This window comes from Sprattus sprattus (genome assembly GCF_963457725.1).
Source record: "Sprattus sprattus genome assembly, chromosome: 6".
Lineage (NCBI taxonomy): Eukaryota > Metazoa > Chordata > Actinopteri > Clupeiformes > Clupeidae > Sprattus > Sprattus sprattus.
Window position 1 is genome coordinate 9,900,164 of NC_137925.1, and position 19,382 is coordinate 9,919,545.

At 45.4% G+C, this 19,382-nt stretch overlaps 1 protein-coding gene across 1 annotated transcript in view; it reads right to left on the reverse strand.

Annotated features, from left to right (window-relative positions):
* Window positions 1-8,549, reverse strand: part of frmpd2 (FERM and PDZ domain containing 2) — a gene marked incomplete at its 5' end in the record, with an annotated part of 24,477 nt that extends 15,928 nt beyond the window's left edge. The window contains 5 exons of the mRNA XM_080840804.1: window positions 1,080-1,122; window positions 3,003-3,182; window positions 4,588-4,653; window positions 7,678-7,835; window positions 8,429-8,549. Coding sequence (XP_080696930.1) covers window positions 1,080-1,122; window positions 3,003-3,182; window positions 4,588-4,653; window positions 7,678-7,835; window positions 8,429-8,549 — 568 coding nt within the window. The remainder of the gene's footprint in view (window positions 1-1,079; window positions 1,123-3,002; window positions 3,183-4,587; window positions 4,654-7,677; window positions 7,836-8,428) is intronic.
* Window positions 8,550-19,382: the final 10,833 nt, after the last annotated feature.

The window sequence follows — 19,382 nt, forward strand, 5'->3', positions numbered from 1 at the left end:
TTACTAACATTGCGACTGCAGCGCAATTAGCGTCTTTGCCAAATCGAATATAGCGCACGGTATTTTGCATCTTATTTAAACAAGAACCTTGTGACCTGAATGTGTCGACGCCTTACCAGCGTAATCAGCGCCTAACCGCGCCCATAATTATTAAAAGCGCGCTGCTAAAATAGGGAAGAAAAAGCCTGCGTGTTCCTGCCAGAATGGATAATGAGTTCAAATTAGAATTAGAGCTTTTGGTTCACGAGGTTACAGCAAATTAACCCGGGTAAATATAAAAACTCATAAATATTTCTCCATTAAGCCCTTCCATCCACACTCAAAGTTGTGATCACTTCATTCAAGACAGTCTTTTTATTGGTGAGCTAATTTTGGGAAATTAAACTTTTCAGCGAACCTCTACAATTTTTTTTTCTTTTTCAGATTGAGCTCCCAGAGACTCCTGGCTCCCAAGCAATGTCATGTGTGGCTCACGAATGGGTTAAATACATGCTGTTCACGTGTGTCTTTAGTCTATTGGCTATAGCATCTTGTGTAGACTGTTTACATATTTGTACCCATATCTTCATTTTATGTTCTGTTGTTGATATTGTTGTGTCCAGTGGAATTTTTCTGGTTCATGACACAAACACACTGACTGACACGCATCATTCATAGTTGTCTTTTGTGGATGGCTGTAAATCTGTCCTAACTGAATATATTTTTATAAATGGTTTGCTTTATTGAGTTTGTATTACTTATTAGTTATTATAGCTTGTATCTACTAATTAAACCTAAACTCAAACTAAGCATTTAAAAAAAAGAAAAAAAAAACTAAACTAGCAAACCCGCTTTATAAAATAATAAAAAACTGAAATTAAAAACAAAAAGTCAAAACGAAATAAAAATAAAAACTAGCGAAAAATGCAAAACTATAATAACCTTGGTGCCTTTGAGTCTGAGTGTGTGTGTGTGTGTGTGTGTGTGTGTGTGTGTGTGTGTGTGTGTGTGTGTGTGTGTGTGTGTGTGTGTGTGTGTGTGTGTGTGTGTGTGTATGAGTGTGTGTGCCTTACCCCTCAGTCTGTCTCTGACTGTCTGACTGCGATCTGTGATCTGGGTGGAACCAGTTGGAACCGGGTTTTCCTGAGACACAGAACCGAAAGAACAGAAGGAACAGGATTAGGTTAGCCTGGATGAAAACACACTCCACAGGACAAACATCAGGAAACAATACAGGCCAATATTCCATGACGTGTGTGTGTTTGTGTGTGTGTGTGTGTGTGTGTAATTGGCCTAATCTGAGGCGGGGATTGACAGGCAGGGATTCCAGGTGGGTCAGCCCTTTCCTCAGTATTTGGATTCCCTGGAAAAACTAAGGGTTCCCTCTCGTGGACTGCATGTGGAGGATTTTCCTGGGAGTGTTTGTGTGTGTGTGTGTGTGTGTGTGTGTGTGTGTGTGTGTGTGTGTCTGTGCGTGTGCGTGTGCATGTGCATGTGTGTGTGCCAGGTAGAGTGTGTGCGTGTGTGTGTGAGAGAGAGAGAGACGGAGTGTGAGTTTGCTAGGTAGAGTGTGTGTCCAATGTGAGTGGTTGTCCAATCCAAATACACTCTAATGAGACAGATAGAGAGAGAGAGAGAGAGAGAGTGTGTGTTGCGCTCACTATATCACGGGTGCGCCATAGCAATTAAATGCAGGTGGATAAGTGGGAAGTTCACGTACCTGAGTTACCCGGATTGAAACGTCAACCAATAAAATCCCAAATGCATGTTAAAATCCACTGTTGAACGAGCACGGGTTATAAACGGGAGCGCGCACGTAGTTTAACTGTCGTCTTGTTAGGAGAGATACGCCACCGGTAAGCTGCTAGTTCCATTTGTTAAACTGTGGGTTAAACTTGTTTGTTTGCGTTGCCGCTGTGTATGTGCACGGTTCGTATGTTAGTTGACTTGCTTTAGTCACGCTGACAAACATTGTTTGGGGTCTAACGTTTAAAGTTATCGTTATAGGCTCGTGATTATATTCCAGCGAGTGTTTAAATTGTAGCGCTGTCATGGTAACGAGTTTACTTTCTGTTTCGCATAGTTGCTTGTAATTAGCTGCTTTCTTGCTTGCATTGCAGGCTGGGTAATGTAGTTAACCGCTGTGTGTTGGTAATGGTTTGATGTGCTCTACATTGCTATTTAAAACTACATTCACTGGTTTTAATGTGTAACATTGACACTTGCGCATTTAGTTTAGGCAATGTGGCTTGTGTGTGGAAACGTAGTGTTTAATATTTAATGTGCAGTTTAACTTATGTGTGAAGTTGTTGCATTGCTGTGGTTATTTATAAAACTAAACACTAATAATATTGTAGTTTATGCATATTGTGTGTATTTATATGATATATTTATTTACATTATTCAAAATTAATCATAATTCATGTATATGGCTATGAGTACTGCTGTTTACACCTTAAGCCTTTCTATTCCACAGGTTTATAACCTGCTATTTGTGGACAACTGTATATGAAACTAAAGTTGAATAAAACTACAAAGAGTTATAACAACGTGTCTTCTCCTAACTCCCCGTTCGGTGGGGAAAATCTTAAAGAACCGAACAGTGTGTGTGTGGAGTGTCTGTCCAGTGGACAGGTTGTCCAATCCAAATACACTCTAATGAGCTGGTCTGACAAATTAGGATTACAGTCCACCTCCATTTAGGTCCGGTAGTTAAGACTGGGATTAATCCCTGGGTGTCTTTGTGTGTGTGTGTGTATGTCTATGTGACTGTTAGTGTGCATGCATGTTGGTTTCTGTCTGGATGTTGTGGGAGTGTGTGTGTGTGTGTGTGTGTGTGTGTGTGTGTGTGTGTGTGTGTGTGTGTGTGTGTGTGTGTGTGTGTGTGTGTGTGTGTGTGTGTGTGTGTGACTGTTAGTGTGCGTGCATGTTGGTCTCTGTCTGGATGTTGTGGGAGAGTGTGTGTGTGTGTGTGCGTGTGTGTGTGTGTGGGAGGGTGTGTGTGTGTGTGTGTGTGTGTTCACCGGGTCCTGCTGGACGTCCTCTACGAGCTGTCGTATGACGCGGTCGGGTGGGGGGAGCAGTGTGTGACGGTGGTGCTGCTCACACGCCTCCAGAACGTCCTGCAGGTCGGAGCGCAACGACACACCCTCCTCACACATGCTCAGCAGAAGACTGTTCAAACGCTCACTCAACTGCACTGGCTGTGGAGAGTGGACACACACACACACACACACACACACACTCACATATGAGCATCACACACACATAGGCACACATACACACATATACACAGACACAGACACACACACACCGATACAGACACACACACACACACCGATACAGACACACACACACACAAATGCACAACACACACACATTCAGTATCATTAACTCAAGCCATCACAGGTTGAACCCAACTAATACACAACAACAGGCATTATTGGTCACAGACTAATCAGAACCTCAGGGTAGATCAAGGGCCTGCTTCACTTATTTTGGAACAAGGAATCTTTATATAGTTACAGTATATAGAGTAAATCCTCAAATATAGACCGGGACTCAGTTAGCGAGGGGCGTGGCCGATACGGACAAATAAAGGCCGGGGCCCGAATACAGGCCTGCGGTAAAATAAGGTAGCCTATTTTACTGTAGCCTACCAGCATTAGTCCATCAGCACAGAGCAGACATCACAATTTAATTTAATGCATTTCATAAATACATGTTCTCCTCATGTTTAATTTTGTTAGCTAATTTCATGGGCTGTTTGCAATAAAAAATGAATGTATCAGCCTTCTAGGCGAATTTGTTATTTTACAGGTACTTGCCAAAACGATAGAAGACATTAGTTTAAAATACCTCTTTTTAATGATTTTGTTGCCATTTCGTGATTTCCGCTAAGAAAAAATTGTTCTTCAGGCTAATAGAACTTTAAAATTCCAGGTGTTGCGTAGAAACCCATTCCTTGCTGACTTCAAGTTACAATGACTTTCCGCTATGTTAAATGACCGGACTACTTGCGGAATGATATTAAAGATGTGAATTAGAAGCACAAAACCCATTGCCAATGACAACGTTGCGAACGTTGGGGTCCCCCATTCAAATCAACAGAACTTTTTGGAACATTCTCAAGAGCCCTATAATAAGTAAGAAATAAACGCCTGCCCCTAATATAAGCCTGCGCCCAAATAAAGCCCTGTGCGCTGTGCGGCCTAAGTAAATAAAAGACACCGGTCACCATTTGAGGAGTTACAGTACAGTAGTTATATACAGTTGTGTACAGTTATGAACAGGATGAACAGAATCTTATTCTACAATCTTTACGTATCAGTTGAATATTTTTAGAGCATCATTTCAAGAAATGTGTCATGGCCATCAAGCTGTGACATCATCATAGACAATCCTGAAACACATTAACTGTGACATCATCATAGACAATCCTGAAACACATGAACTTTGACATCATCATAGAGATCCTGAAACACAGATGTGAGAAGCAACTGACCTGCCCTGCGGTCCAATAGTCTTAAAAGTAAGTGGTTAGGGTTAGATGTGAGCGTATGTGTGTGAGTGGTGTGTGTGTGTGTGTGTGTGTGTTAGGCACCTGACCTGGTTAGATGGAAGCTGATAATCCACTGTCCAGTACAGAGTCATTCCCAGAGAAAACACAGACTTCTGTAGAAAATACACACACACACGCACGCACACACACACACACACGCACGCACGCACAGACAGACAGAGAGAATTAGATAGAACAATCCAATATAGCACAGTTCATTCATAATAGTGTTTGAGCGTGTGTTTGTGTGTGTTTGTGTGTGTGTGTGTGTGTGTGTGTGTGTGTGTGTGTGTGTGTGTGTGTGTGTGTGTGTGTGTGTGTGTGTGTGTGTGTGTGTGTGTGTGTGTGCGTGCGCGTGTGCGTGTGTGTGAGTAAGGATGTGTGAAGCAGATGCCTTTTTCACCGTGAACAGTTTGCAAAGATCTTTCTAAGTCTAAGATTACACACACACACACCAGGGTTTCCCCCAGGATTTCCTGTAAGGTGCGGTGGCACCTCAGCGGGGGGTCTGGGGGCCCCCCCCCAGAAAATTTTGTATTTCTTAGACGCAATTTCCTGCATTTTAACCGAATTGTGGGCCCAGTTTCAGCTCAATACAGAACTGTACTTTTGTTTCTAAATACGGGACAATGTCATTATTTCAGGTCCTTAAAGGTGTACAAAGTATGGGTCCTCATGAGCTACCTATTTGGCAAAACATGATCGGTGTTATACAGCCACGGTTTAAACCTAGGCTTTTCAACCCATGTTGGGTCCCAACCTGAAGCCCTGTGTTTGCCAGGTTTTTTATTGTTGTTGGTTGGCTGGCTCTTCTCACTGTCTTCCCTCACATCTGACTCTCTTGGTTCTAGGCAGCATTCTCCAGCTCCACTACTACTACCTGCCTATATTTCATTTCAAAACATTACATGTTGAAATATGATGACAAAATATTACTGTTTACAGTAGCCTACTTCACATACATTGTGTGACTACTATGACTATTGTTACTGACTACTGATACTGTCATCATAAGAAGATTTAGCAAAAGGGGCAGGTGTTTATTTTGGGGATATTTACACTGCACGCATAGTAGCCTGCTTGCTGAAGCCTAATGATGCTGTACAGCGCTTGCTACAACTACGTCATTAAGCAGGGTGCCGCAAAGTGGTCAACAAGTCAAACAAGAGAAGGCGGTGCTGAAAGGCAAAACACACACACACACACGAACGCATGTCCAAGTGGGGTTATGAATTCACAGGATATCTCGAGGTTAATTTGAGAAATGGCTCTTTCCTTTTTTTAGTGAAGTATTTCAGCAAACTCATCTGAAAAAGAGGACAGAGTGAGACGATCTAAATGCATTAGAATTATTATCTTTGAAGAGGACGCGTTGACATTTTGGATTCGAAAACTCCGGCGGGAATTACTAGCTATTAGGCTACTTGTTTAACTGTTCTTGTATTTATTACGAACGAAATCGCTAAGTTGGTCGGCTTGTCCTTAGCCTAACTAATAGATCTATGAGCTCTGCGAAGGTGTCCGCCTATTTTAAAACCACGCAGGCCTCGGACTTGCTACCTTTAACAAACTTTGCTCTGTTGTCATCCGCTACAAGTGCAGGGCTCATTGAGGGACCACACACAGCTGTGCGTTTAGAAATGACCGTTACTGAAGCTTATTTACATTTAGCCTCCCGAAATAGACGCAATGTGAGAAACCAGCCGTCTACGTCTACAACATATTAGGCCTACGATGTAACCCCTGCACAATGTTCAACAACTTGTTCTCACATGTAAAATAAAATTAATTCAACGTCACGTACCTCTGATCCAGTTGTTCGGTTTCTAGTTTGAGGGCCAGTGTGTCAGAAACGAGAGAGGGGGCGGGGGGAGTATGTAAACCGGCTGTGGTAAGCCGTGGAACGCTGATCAAGTGCGGGAAAGGCAGACGAATCCTTTGATGTGGCAAATAACACATCAAAAAACAGGGCTCCGATTTTTTCCGATGCGTGGCGGGGAATGACGAAGGTGCGGCGGCCCGCCACGCTGAAATGAACGTAGCGGAAACCCTGCACACACACACACACACACACACACACACACACACACACTGAAGTCCAGGTAAGATGAAGACCCTCCTAAAACAGTGACTGACTCTTGCCCCAAACAACCTTCACCTCAGTAATCCCTCACCTGCATACAACACAGGCACGGCACACACACTCACACACAACACAGGCACGGCACACACACAGTGGCAGAGGGATAGAGAGAGAGAGAGAAAGAGAGCGAGAGAGAGAGACTGTGCGTAGAGTTTGAGAGTGTGTGTGTGTGTGTGTATGTGTGCTCTGCGTCTGTGTGTTGTTTATGCGTGTGTGTGTGTGTGTGTGTGTGTGTGTGTGTGTGTGTGTGTGTGTGTGTGTGTGTGTATGTGCATGTGTGTGTCATTTGGACCCTTTGTCCCGCATACTGAGATAATGTCCTACATTTAGACATTTGGATTTGAATTGTCAGAAATGAGACACAGATTTACCCGCCTGTCACATAAACCGTTTATGCCCTCGTGTTTTCTACTCTGTTTTTTACGTCAAAGCAGCTCAGAGAAGCGAGCAGCGAAGGTGGTCATCAAGAGGCTGTGACAGCTGTCAATCAAACCGCAGACATGGGGCCAGTAAACTCTACTATATAACATTCATCTTGCATCTGGTCACCCCTCGTGTGTGTGTGTGTGTGTGTGTGTGTGTGTGTGTGTGTGTGTGTGTGTGTGTGTGTGTGTGTGTGTGTGTGTGTGAAAGAGAGAGAGAGAGTGTGTGTGTGTGTGTGTGTGAGGAAGAGAGAGAAAGAGAGACAGTGTGTGTGTGTGAGTGTGTATTTGTGAGAGAGAAAGAGCGAGAGAGAGTGCGCATATGTGTGTGTGTGTGTGTGAGGAAGAGAGAGAAAGAGAGAGAGTGTGTGTGTGTGTGTGTGTGTGTGTGAGTGTGTATTTGTGAGAGAGAAAGAGAGAGAGAGAGTGTGTGTGTGTGTGTGAGTGTGTATTTGTGAAAGAGAAAGAGAGAGAGAGCGTGTGTGTTTGTGAGGAAGAGAGAGTGTGCATGTGTGTGTGTTTGTGTGTGTGTGTGAGGAAGAGAGAGAGTGTGTGTGTGTGTGTGTTTTTACCTTCTCCGGGGTTGATCTGCTGGAGGGAGACTGATTGGCCTCCGGGGCTGTGAAGGAGGCCACGCCCTCAAACCGAGCACATGACTTAAAGGCCACGCCCCCAGCAGAGGAGAGCAGGAGGGAGCCAGGAGTGATCACACTGCAGAGACTTCCAGAACCTGGAACACACACACACACACACACACACACACACACACACACACACACACACAAAAACAACCAGACACACACACATGTGAAGTGGATGTAAATGTCTTTCCCAGTGTGAGGTAGCCTGTGTCTATGACCTCTATATGGACATAGCCTTCCTTGACAAGTTGACCAAATACCAGCCCATTGCTACTAAGGTGAAAGACCTAGGCTGTACATGTAAGCTGGTAGTATTGATATTTGGAAGTCTGGGGCATGTCCATAAGCTTTCGGTCAGTGGGCTTCGACTGGCAGGACTTAGTAAGAGACAATCAAAACAACTAGCAAAGTTCTGCTCTGTATCAGCTGCTATAGGTAGTCTTGCTGTTTGGCGTAGGAGATGTTTCTTGTACCAATGAGTCACTAAGCTGTAAGAAATGTTTGAATCCTTTCTGTACAGAATACGGTGGATGGTGGATTCAAATAAATAATTTAAATGTGTGTGTGTGTGTGTGTGTGTGTGTGTGTGTGTGTGTGTGTGTGTGTGTGTGTGGTTGTGTGTGTGTGTGTGTGTGTGTGTATGTGTGTGAGAGAGTGTGTGTGTGTGTGTGTATGGCGGTACCTTTGCTGGAGATGTCTTTGAGTGACTGGACAGCGGCCATGAGAACAGACCACACCTCCTTCTCCTCCAGAGGTGCTCCTCTCTCCTCCAGCACCTCTGCCAGGGTCACGAATGTGCCCATCCTACACACACACACCCACAAACACACACATTAACACACAAGCAGACATTTAAACGAATATAGAAACACACATATAAAACACACACACACAAACATGCATACATACATGGACACGTACACACACATATACTCTCACAAACACACACACACACACACACTAACACACACATGCGCAAACAAACACACTGACACACTCACATATAGTGCAGAGACAACGTACATAGACAGGACACAAATCAAAGCATAGAGCACACACACTCATACACATCCCAGGAAATCAGGAGGCACACAATTAAAGGAGGAATATAGACAAAAATAGCATAGAACACACACACACACACACACACACACACTCAACTCAACTTGGCCCAGTACCACTTACACCACCTGAGCAGGGAGTGCACACAAACCTGCTTTAGACTAGACACAGGAGGAGAACACACACACCTCTCGCCAAGAGATACACAATCCCACACAAGATATCACACGCACACACAGCAGAGATCACACACACACACACACACACACACACACAACAGAGATCACACACACACACAGTCAACTATTCATTTTGTCTCTGTGTGTGTGTGACTGAGTAGCGTGTGTGTGACATGAGCGGGGTGAGTAGGGGTCTTTCTGCCAGTCTGGGACAGCGGATTCCTTTTAAACAGAACCGACTCAGATGGGGGTCTGTCTTTCAGTGGCAACACGTTGAGCAAAACATGACAGTGATGACTAGATGGGTGGAATTCCTAAATGATTCAGCAAATCAACCAGCCGGCTGTTCCCATGTGACAAACACATCTCCAAATCGCTCTTTCTCACTCTGTACTGCCCCCACCCCCATGACATTCCTCTAGCCTTTTCTTCTCTCCTCCCCTCTTTCTCTCTCTAAATTCACTGTGGTCTCCACCTCTTTGTAGCACCAAATCATCCATCTCTTGAGTCAATCAGCAGAGGATTTCCATTAGACATCCCCTCATCATCATCGTCGTAGTCATCACCATCATTATCATCGTCATCATCACCATCATCGTTGTCGTCATCTTTATCATCATTGTCTTCATCATCGTCGACATCAGCATCATCATTATCATCATCAATGTCGTCCTCACCATCATCATCGCAGTCGTCATAGTCATCATCATCGCAGTCTTCATCTCTTCTCTCCTCATCTCTCATCTTTCCACTCTTTATTCCTCTGTTCCCCTCTTCTCCACCCCTCTGTTTCCTCCCTCTCTCCAACTTTCCCTTGTTTTTCTGAGCCCTGGCGTTTCCTTCCTTAGAGGCTTTGGTTCTGTGCTCTGGCACCATGCTCACCTCATGCTCCCTAGCACAAGGAAGACTCACTTCCTCACCCCCAGGGACACTCAGAACTAGACACAGGTAGATAGATAGATAGATAGATAGATAGATAGATAGATAGATAGATAGATAGATAGATAGATAGATAGATAGAGAGGCAGACAGACCGGCAGATATATAGATCGATAGGTAGGTAGATTTATAGATAGACAGATAGACAGATAGATAGACAGACAGATAGATAAATAGATAAATAAGTTGATAGATAAATAGATAGATAAATAGATAGATAGAGTGATGATGTCAGTCCTGATGTCACAGTGCTTCACTCAAAAAACAGTAGAACAGAGTGATGGTGTCAGTCCTGATGTCACAGTGCTTCACTCAAAAAACAGTAAAACAGAGTGATGGTGTCAGTCCTGATGTCACAGTGCTTCACTCAAAAAACAGTAGAACAGAGTGATGGTGTCAGTCCTGATGTCACAGTGCTTCACTCAAAAAACAGTAGAACAGAGTGATGGTGTCAGTCCTGATGTCACAGTGCTTCACTCAAAAAACAGTAGAACAGAGTGATGATGTCAGTCCTGATGTCACAGTGCTTCACTCAAAAAACAGTATGACAGAGTGATGATGTCAGTCCTGATGTCACAGTGCCTCACTCAAAAAGGTTCTGGTTGTGTACAGTGGTGACAGCCAACGTGTGAAGACTTTGAGTGACACCTCTGCTGTCATCGTCAGTTTGAGTGACACCTCTGTTGTTGTCATGGTCAGTTTGATTGACACTTCTGTAGTCATGGTCAGGTTGAGTGACACCTCTGTTGTCATGGTCAGTTTCAGTCACAGCTCTGTCATCGTCAGTCCGGATGTTTCAACCCACCTCACTTCATACACCAACTTTTCTTTCCAAATACACTCCTGCAAGACACTCAAGCAAAGGGATGCTTTTCTCTGCTTTCCTCCCATCACACACACACACACACACACACACACACACACACACACACACACACACACACACACACACACACACACACACACACACACACACACACACACACACACACACACTAACAGACATACAGTTCTGTCTGCAGCTCAATTTGAAGGTTACAGAGACATTTTGCATCCAGAGCCAAGACCTTTAACCCTCTCCTTGGTCTAATTTTGTCTAACTTTGAACGGGTCATATTTTTGGCGTAGCCTAGACTACTTGGCAGTGCACCGCTTGATCCCAGTCAACTCCTTCCGCTCTCACTGCCAGGGATCCAGGCGCTCAGAACAGCAGCCATGGAGTTTCTCAGGGTTCAGGGTCCATTTGACTACCTCCTCACAGAAACATCAAAAGTGATGAACAGGAGCTTTGCACCAAAGGTTGAATACACTCTAAACCCATTATTCTACACTCTAAACCCATTCTACACTCTAACCCCATTATGTTACACTCCTGCACTCTAAACCCATTCTGCTACACTCCGCTACACTCTTAACCCATTCTACACTCTAAACCCATTCTGCTACACTCTAAACCCATTATTCTACACTCTAACCCCATTCTGTTACACTTCTGCACTCTAAACCCATTCTGCTACACTCTTAACCCATTCTACACTCTAAAGCCATTCTGCTACATTCCATTCTGCTACACTCGAAACCCATTCTACACTCTAAAGACATTCTACACTCTCAACCCATTCTGTTACACTCTCAACCCATTCTGTTACACTGTAAACCCATTCTGTTACACTGTAAACCCATTCTGTTACACTGTAAACCCATTCTGTTACACTCTAAACCTACATGTTGAACACATTGTACTTGGCTTTGCCTGGTTTGTGCCTGGAATGGAAGCGTGTCACTGGGGAGGCCCTCTGTCCCCCTACTCCTCACACAATCAGTGTAGATTAGAAATGGATTTACAGAACTAACGTTCAATTCACACAGGTGTCTGTGACATGGATCAGCCCTTAAACTGTCAAGGTAAAATGACATTATATTCTGTCAGGTTGTGAGAACTGGTCACAAATGGCTTATAAATGTTACTGTAGGATGTCACTCAGCTCACTGGTGTGAGCGCATCAGAGCAGTGTGCTGCCTAAACACAAATCCTGTTTGGAGCTGCGACCCTGCGACCCTGCACATGCCACCAAGCTGTAGCGTGTGGTCTCACACACACACTTTCTCTCTCACACACACACACACACACACACACACACACACACACACACACATGCAACACTTCAGCCCTCACAGTTAATGTGTTTATTAAAGATGTTTGCTTTCGGACAGTGTTCAATAATAGCTTTGCGGTGTTGCCTGATGTGCAGCCCAACGCAAAGCTCAACGCATGACTGACAACTGAGAAGTGACAGCAAAACGTTTCAATTGTTATTCAGCAGACGAGTCAAACGCATTCAGCAGATGGCTCAAACTTCTGCAGACACAGAACTGTGTTGCTGCACTAAGGATTAGGCTACAGAATAGAATGAAAAACCTGCCCAGCGCTGATCTTTAGCCTACCTTATAACATTCGATATCTGAAGGGCTTCCTGCCTAGGTGTCTTCAGGATATCTGCAGCTCAACCTAATCCCATCGAACATCACGATGTCGCTCAGAACCACCCTCCGAGAGCCATGACGCTTCCAAACGACAACTTTTCCACAAGGCGCGCTGCTAGTCGTGTTGTGTCTGCCGTTAGCTGAATTTTCTCCATTACTCTGTTTCTAACTTAGATGAAGGGATGGGAACTGGCCGACGCGCTCTTTCTGAAAAGTGACCCTATTTTTAGTGTCCGGCCATAAGAACTCAATTGGATTACCGGAGCGGTTTGACAAGTCACAGCGCCGGCCAATCAGGACTGCCAGGTCCACTCGGACGCACTGCGGTAATCCATCGGAGAGAGAGGTGCCGCTCTCCTCTCATGTAATTAACCCACATTACCAGCGCATCACTTTCCCGCCTCCATTTCCGCCGGACATTAAATAAACCTATGCAAGTTATATTCATTTATTTTTCAAAAGTTTTTTATTTTCGAATAATTGACAAATTATTGAAATAGGCCTATAGCCTAATAATCGGAAATCAGATACAGTTTTGACTGTATAGGCCACTGTAGGCTGCCTGGTAGTATTTCAGAAATAGCCACAATCATCCGATGGATTTGACTTTTTAGACAAGCATCTAAATAGGCTCATTTAAACGCTGGCCCGTCATATAGCCAGAGTTCGCCCTTTTAGGCTGTTATTGGATTGCAAAATGTTTTTTTTTGTTCCAATTTGCAGTCAAATCGTAGGCGCACTCAATATTTCAGACAAATCATAGGCCTACTGTCATTGTTCAGATGCTCAGCAAACACGGAAATGTAAATAGGTGTTTAAATTGAACCCGCTGTGTGATGCGAGCAGGACGGATTATGATGTTGGGTTGGGGGAGGCAAGTAGCCTATTGGCAAGGTCAGCACGGTGAGGTAGTTTAACAGGTGCGTGTCGCAGGATTTAACCGGAGATGAATATCCCAATTAAGCGAAATTTAAAAACGGGTGCTGATGCCTGATGCTGGTGGAGTTGCTGTATAACAGGGTATAACAGTTGCTGCTACCTGCATTCTGCAGAGATACATTTAGTAGATTAAATCATATCAATGCGCAACAATTGCGGAATAGTCACTTGTTGGTATGCAATGCACCAAGCAGCAAACCATAAGTAGTCTATAGCCTCGGTCTAGATTTTATAACATAGGCAGCTTTTCAATTAGCTTATTAAAATGTAAACTGTACACTAGAGTGTTTGTATATTTCATGCCATGGCACAAGTAGGGACTATATCATAAGCAGAAGGTTTTTGAAGAAACCTTGTGTACAAGATTTAAATAACATCTGCCTCATCTTTGCCTATGAACATGGTCACTCGATACATTTAAATGCCAATCTATCAGCTTTGGAGGAGACTGAGCAGGGAGAAAGAGACGCTGACGGTCCATTATGTATTGTTAGTTGCGTTATTTTTTATAATGATGTTCCAGTGTTCAGATATGTTTCCTACAATGAACTACTTCTTTATGTTGATGAAATTAAAATATATTTTAACCAAAAAACATACGAGAATTAATTACATTTTTGATCAAGCAAGACCCGATGTCCACTACAAGGGACAGATGATAAAAAATAAAGAAATATCATTTTTGAAAAAAAAATATTTGCAATATGCTTCTTTCAGCCACAATACTTAAATAATCCCCAAAAAAATCTGAATGTCAAAACCCTTTTTCCTCCGGGTCTCAGGACATTGCACAAATTTCGAATCGGGCCCTTGAGCACAGAAACTGCCTACGTCACGGGCACGCAAAGATTACGTGACGTATTACGCATGTATCCTGCGGTCTCGGGCCTGCTACTGGAGGATCGCAGAGAACCCAGAAGGTTGTTTCTTCAGCAACAACAAAAACAGTGGAAACAGACAGTCGCATATGAAAGTGGACAGTGACCGACTGCATTTGACTGCTATCGTTAAATACCCTGGGTTTTGTTGGAAGGGGTGAGTAAATGTGACCCACATTAAACGACATGTTATTGTTGGTATGTCGTGGGGGAGGGTTTACCGACGACACACCGTATTGAAATACTAGTCAGCTTACCTTGTAGCTCTAGCTAGCGAGATAGCTATCATTACCCACGAGTCAAATGCAGCTTTAGGTAAATAATTAAAGCAGTCTTAGCCAAACAGGTTATGTCAGCATCTGCATTAATTTAGCTTAAGTGTTGACTAGCTGTCCATGATATATACACTGTCTAACTGATATTTCATCATGCTCGGCTCTCAGTAGTGTGGCGTTATGGCTGAACCTGCCATCGGACTAGTATATAGCTTGAAGCGATTTAGCAAGCTATGTTGGCTAACACGTAACCCGGCCATCAAGATTTTGGGAGATTGATTGTGACCCAACCAAATTTGCCTGAAGAAAAAAGGCGATATTTTATTTATTAACGTTATGCCTTGTCCGTTGGCTGTTACTTTGATTAAGAACAGTTTCTGGATAATATGTGTCGGCCGCAATAAAAGTCAAATGTCACTGCAGCCTGCTTCTCCGCTCAGGTGGAGCAGAAGTGTCAGCATGTCTCACAAGCTTCACGCTAGCGTTTGCCTGCAGCTGCTGGGCATTGCACCTTTCACTGGTGAATTCGCTTATTCGCGGTTTTAGGTTTCATTTGTGCCTCGTGAGAGCACTATTAGCGTAAGCGTCCTGTGTCTTATCTCCAAACCCGGGGCTACTTTGTCTGCTAGCCTATGATGTCTGCTGTTTCAATTAACTAGAAGACGTAGTGTAATTACTGCCTGTCTCAATCTAATGATATAGCTTGGTTGTTAATAATTAGCGCTACGCCCTTTTCCTGACACGTTTGGAAACATTCGTTGGATGATCGATGTCAAGATTTTGAGGGAATGAACGGGCTTCTGCGGCGGTCTATACAGTGACGAACACCTTGGCCGCGCGTTTTACTGTTGTTGACATTCGGGTGCGGTCCCTTGGATTGCTCTTCTGATCATAACTAATTGTAGCTCTACCAGAATACTTTTTAAGACCGAGATGGATGCTGCACAGAAGAAAATTGGGACATTTTTTAGGGTACGGTGCGATCCTGTTTTGCTTGAAAACTGCTGTGTGTTGTTTTTTGCAAGACGCAGTTGATTTTCTCTTTCAGATGTTGCACCACTGCGCTGTGTGGCGATGCTGTGTTGTGTTGAACATCGCCCGTGGCTGTAATATCGTGCATGTCTATTAGCCACGGGCGTCGTTACACCTGGGACACGTTTAATCTAAAAATGGTGTACAGTGTTTTGTTGTGGTTTCCGGGTTGAACGTATAGGTTGAACGACATGTTTTCTCGACACGGTGTGCGACGGGCTATGAGGTACGTTTTATCTCGTTTGGTGGGTGTGTCGGAGTTGACGACCAATCAGCAGCCAAGTGTGTATCAACCCCGCCGTATCAAAAAGGCAACGCGCACATCTAAAAAGTTGGATTTTTTTTTTATTTGTTCAGACCGATTTTATTGGGCTCCGAACTGTGCTGTGCTGTGATGAAACACATCAGTACTGGTGTTAATATTGACAAAATTACTAATTTTATGGGTTATGGGTTGAAACTGGCTTTACACGCCATCTACTGTTTAGCATCCTGAACCTTGCGTAGAGTAGACCATTTGGGACGTCTCTACATCCTGAAATGAGCGGCACACTTCCCCCAGCTACTGCCCGTGAGGGTGACTCGTGAAGCGGAAAGTTTAGGTCCGAGCACACGGTATGCGCACATGGTTTGCGCCCACAATCTGCGCCCAAAATCTGCGCCCACAATCTGCGTCCACGATCTGCACCCACGATGCGGATGATGCAAATGTCATCATCAGTGCAGTCGGTAAACACTACCCCACGCGGGCTGCACCAACACGGGCACGTTTTAAAGCACTGCCCCGCACGGGCCGCACCAACACGGGCACGTTTTAAAGCACTGCCCCGCACGGGCCGCACCAACACGGGCACGTTTTAAAGCACTGCCCCGCACGGGCCGCACCAACACGGGCACGTTTTAAAGCACTGCCCCGCACGGGCCGCACCAACACGGGCACGTTTTAAAGCACTGCCCCGCACGGGCCGCACCAACACGGGCACGTTTTAAAGCACTGCCCCGCACGGGCCGCACCAACACGGGCACGTTTTAAAGCACTGCCCCGCACGGGCCGCACCAACACGGGCACGTTTTAAAGCACTGCCCCGCACGGGCCGCACCAACACGGGCACGTTTTAAAGCACTGCCCCGCACGGGCCGCACCAACACGGGCACGTTTTAAAGCACTGCCCCGCACGGGCCGCACCAACACGGGCAAGTTTTAAAGCACTGCCCCGCACGGGCCGCACCAACACGGGCACGTTTTAAAGCACTGCCCCGCACGGGCCGCACCAACACGGGCACGTTTTAAAGCACTGCCCCGCACGGGCCGCACCAACACGGGCACGTTTTAAAGCACTGCCCCGCACGGGCCGTAGTGTGATTTGCGTAAACAGTTTATTCCACCCATTGTTTGGTTGCACTGCCCCTTGTCGTTCTTTTCTAATCGCGTGTTCAGCTAACTGGAAATTTGGAAAGTTCCCATTTCGGAACATGCCATCTCCAAGTTGAGAGGGTTCACATAACCAGAACAAACAGGCAACGGCTTGCTGTTAGGTAATGTTAAAAAGGCTAGCTAGCCAGAAGTTTAACATTACGTTGGTTTCACAAAAGTAAATTGCAAAGGATCGTTTAGCATCACAATCACCTGCACTAATGAGTACGACCTAAACAAAGATGTGAATTATTTGTGCGCAGAGCAAGTACTTTTATTTTTTACAAAACTTAATAAAAAAAGAGATTATCTGCTATTCCGATCATGCATTTAAGGCCTCAAATATAATGAAATAATGGTCGTCTATGTGCCGTTGAAACGGCAGCCCTGTCGTAACAAAAGTTATTTCACACGACAGTCATCTACTGTTGCAGGGCAACACGTCCGTCTAGGAATTGCACATTTTCTCATTACCGCAATATTTCCGCAAAAAACAGTCATGGAATTTCTGCATTATTTGCGATTGATTTGATGAACTCAATCACTGCCATTTTTTGCCGCAATGTATGAGAATTCCTTCAGCAAATTCAGCTACTTTTGGCTGCAACAATCACAATAAACCCTCAAAAGCTCCTAGGGAGACTGGCACTAGAGACTGGCACAAGCTCTTAGGGAGACTGGCACGCGATTCTAGGGAGACTGGCACTGGAGACTGGCACTGGAGACTGGCACTGGAGACTGGCACTGGAGACTGGCACTGGAGACTGGCACAAGCTCTTAGGGAGACTGGCACTGGAGACTGGCACAAGCTCTTAGGGAGACTGGCACGAAATCCTAGAGAGACTTGCACTAGAGACTGGCACGGGATCCTAGGGAGACTGGCACGCGATTCTAGGGAGAGTGGACGACTGAGTGACCGAACGTCTGAGTGACCGAACGTCTGAGTGACCGAACGTCTGAGTGACCGAACGACTGAGTGAACGACAGACAGACAGGCAGAGACAGACAGACAGGCAGCGGCCCCAGCGCCACGGCTGTGTTTAGGCTCTCTGTTTCTGTTTCACACCGCCTGTTCACGGTGCTAATAAACAGGGCTGTGCTAACTAAGCTAAGGCTAAGCCCCTAAGGTTTTCAATTTTTAGCAACGCCCCCTCCTGGTAGCTTTAGACGTTTGAGATGTTGCTGGGCCAGCCTGGATCTGCTGGGTTGCCTGTGGTTGGGCCATGCAGTCTCTACGCAGAACCTGCCTGTGGTCGGGCCATGCAGTGTCTACGCAGAACCTGCCTGTGGTTGGGCCATGCAGTCTCTACGCAGAAACTGCCTGTGGTCCGGGCCATGCAGTCTCTACGCAGAACCTGCCTGTGGTCGGGCCATGCAGTCTCTACGCAGAACCTGCCTGTGGTCGGGCCATGCAGTCTCTACGCAGAACCTGCCTGTGGTCCGGGCCATGCAGTCTCTACGCAGAACCTGCCTGTGGTCTGGGCCATGCAGTCTCTACGCAGAACCTGCCCTGTGCTCATGTCAGATGGCTTTTGACAGTTTGTCACCCTGTGTCACACAGGAAACTGCTAGTTGCTGTGTAAGTCTTGCTCATGTTCATCCCACATCTGTCCGTCACCGTCGCCACTCAGATACGCTCTAACGAGCTGCCTGCTGTTACATCACCACCAGTGACATCACCACCAGTGCAACTATGCGGCCGATTAAATGCTGTACGAGCTCAGTTCAGCTCTCTTTCTGGCAGAAGTAGCATTGTGTCCTGTTATTGGTGAGGCACTCTCTCTCTCTCTCTCTCTCCCTCCCTCTATCCTGATCTCTCTCTCCCTCTCTCACTCTCTCCCTCCCTATCTCCCTCTCAAACCTGTCTCACTCTTCCTCCCTCTGTCCTTCCCTCTCTCTTACACTTTCCCTCCCTCTCCCTCTCAAATCTGTCTCTCTCTCTCAATCCCTCTCCCCCTCTCTCACTCTCCCTCCATCCCCTCACCAACTGATCTGGAGTCTCTCACAGACACTCTTCATCTCATCCCTGAGTCACTCTGACATGCTCCCCCTTGCTCAACCACCATCAAAGCACTCCTGAGGAGGGATCATTAAATGCACTGGCGCGAGTGTGTGTGTGTGTTGTGTGTGTGTGTGGGTTTTCTTCTAGCCTTTAAGTTTGCTTCAGCTGAGATGAAGTAAAATGAGGTCCCAGGTTTGGAGAGATCCATTGTGATTAATGTGCTTCATAGAGGAACAGTGCTCACATAGCATCTCATTTTTATACAGTCTTACCTGCAAGTGTAATCTGCGTAGACCACACACACACACACACTCACACTCACACACACATTCAGAGGGATTCCCCTGCAGGGAGAACCCCCTCCTGTGTGTGTGTGTGTGACGTGAGCGATCAGTTGAGCCTTTTCAGTGCCAGTCTCAGATGTGCTTCAGG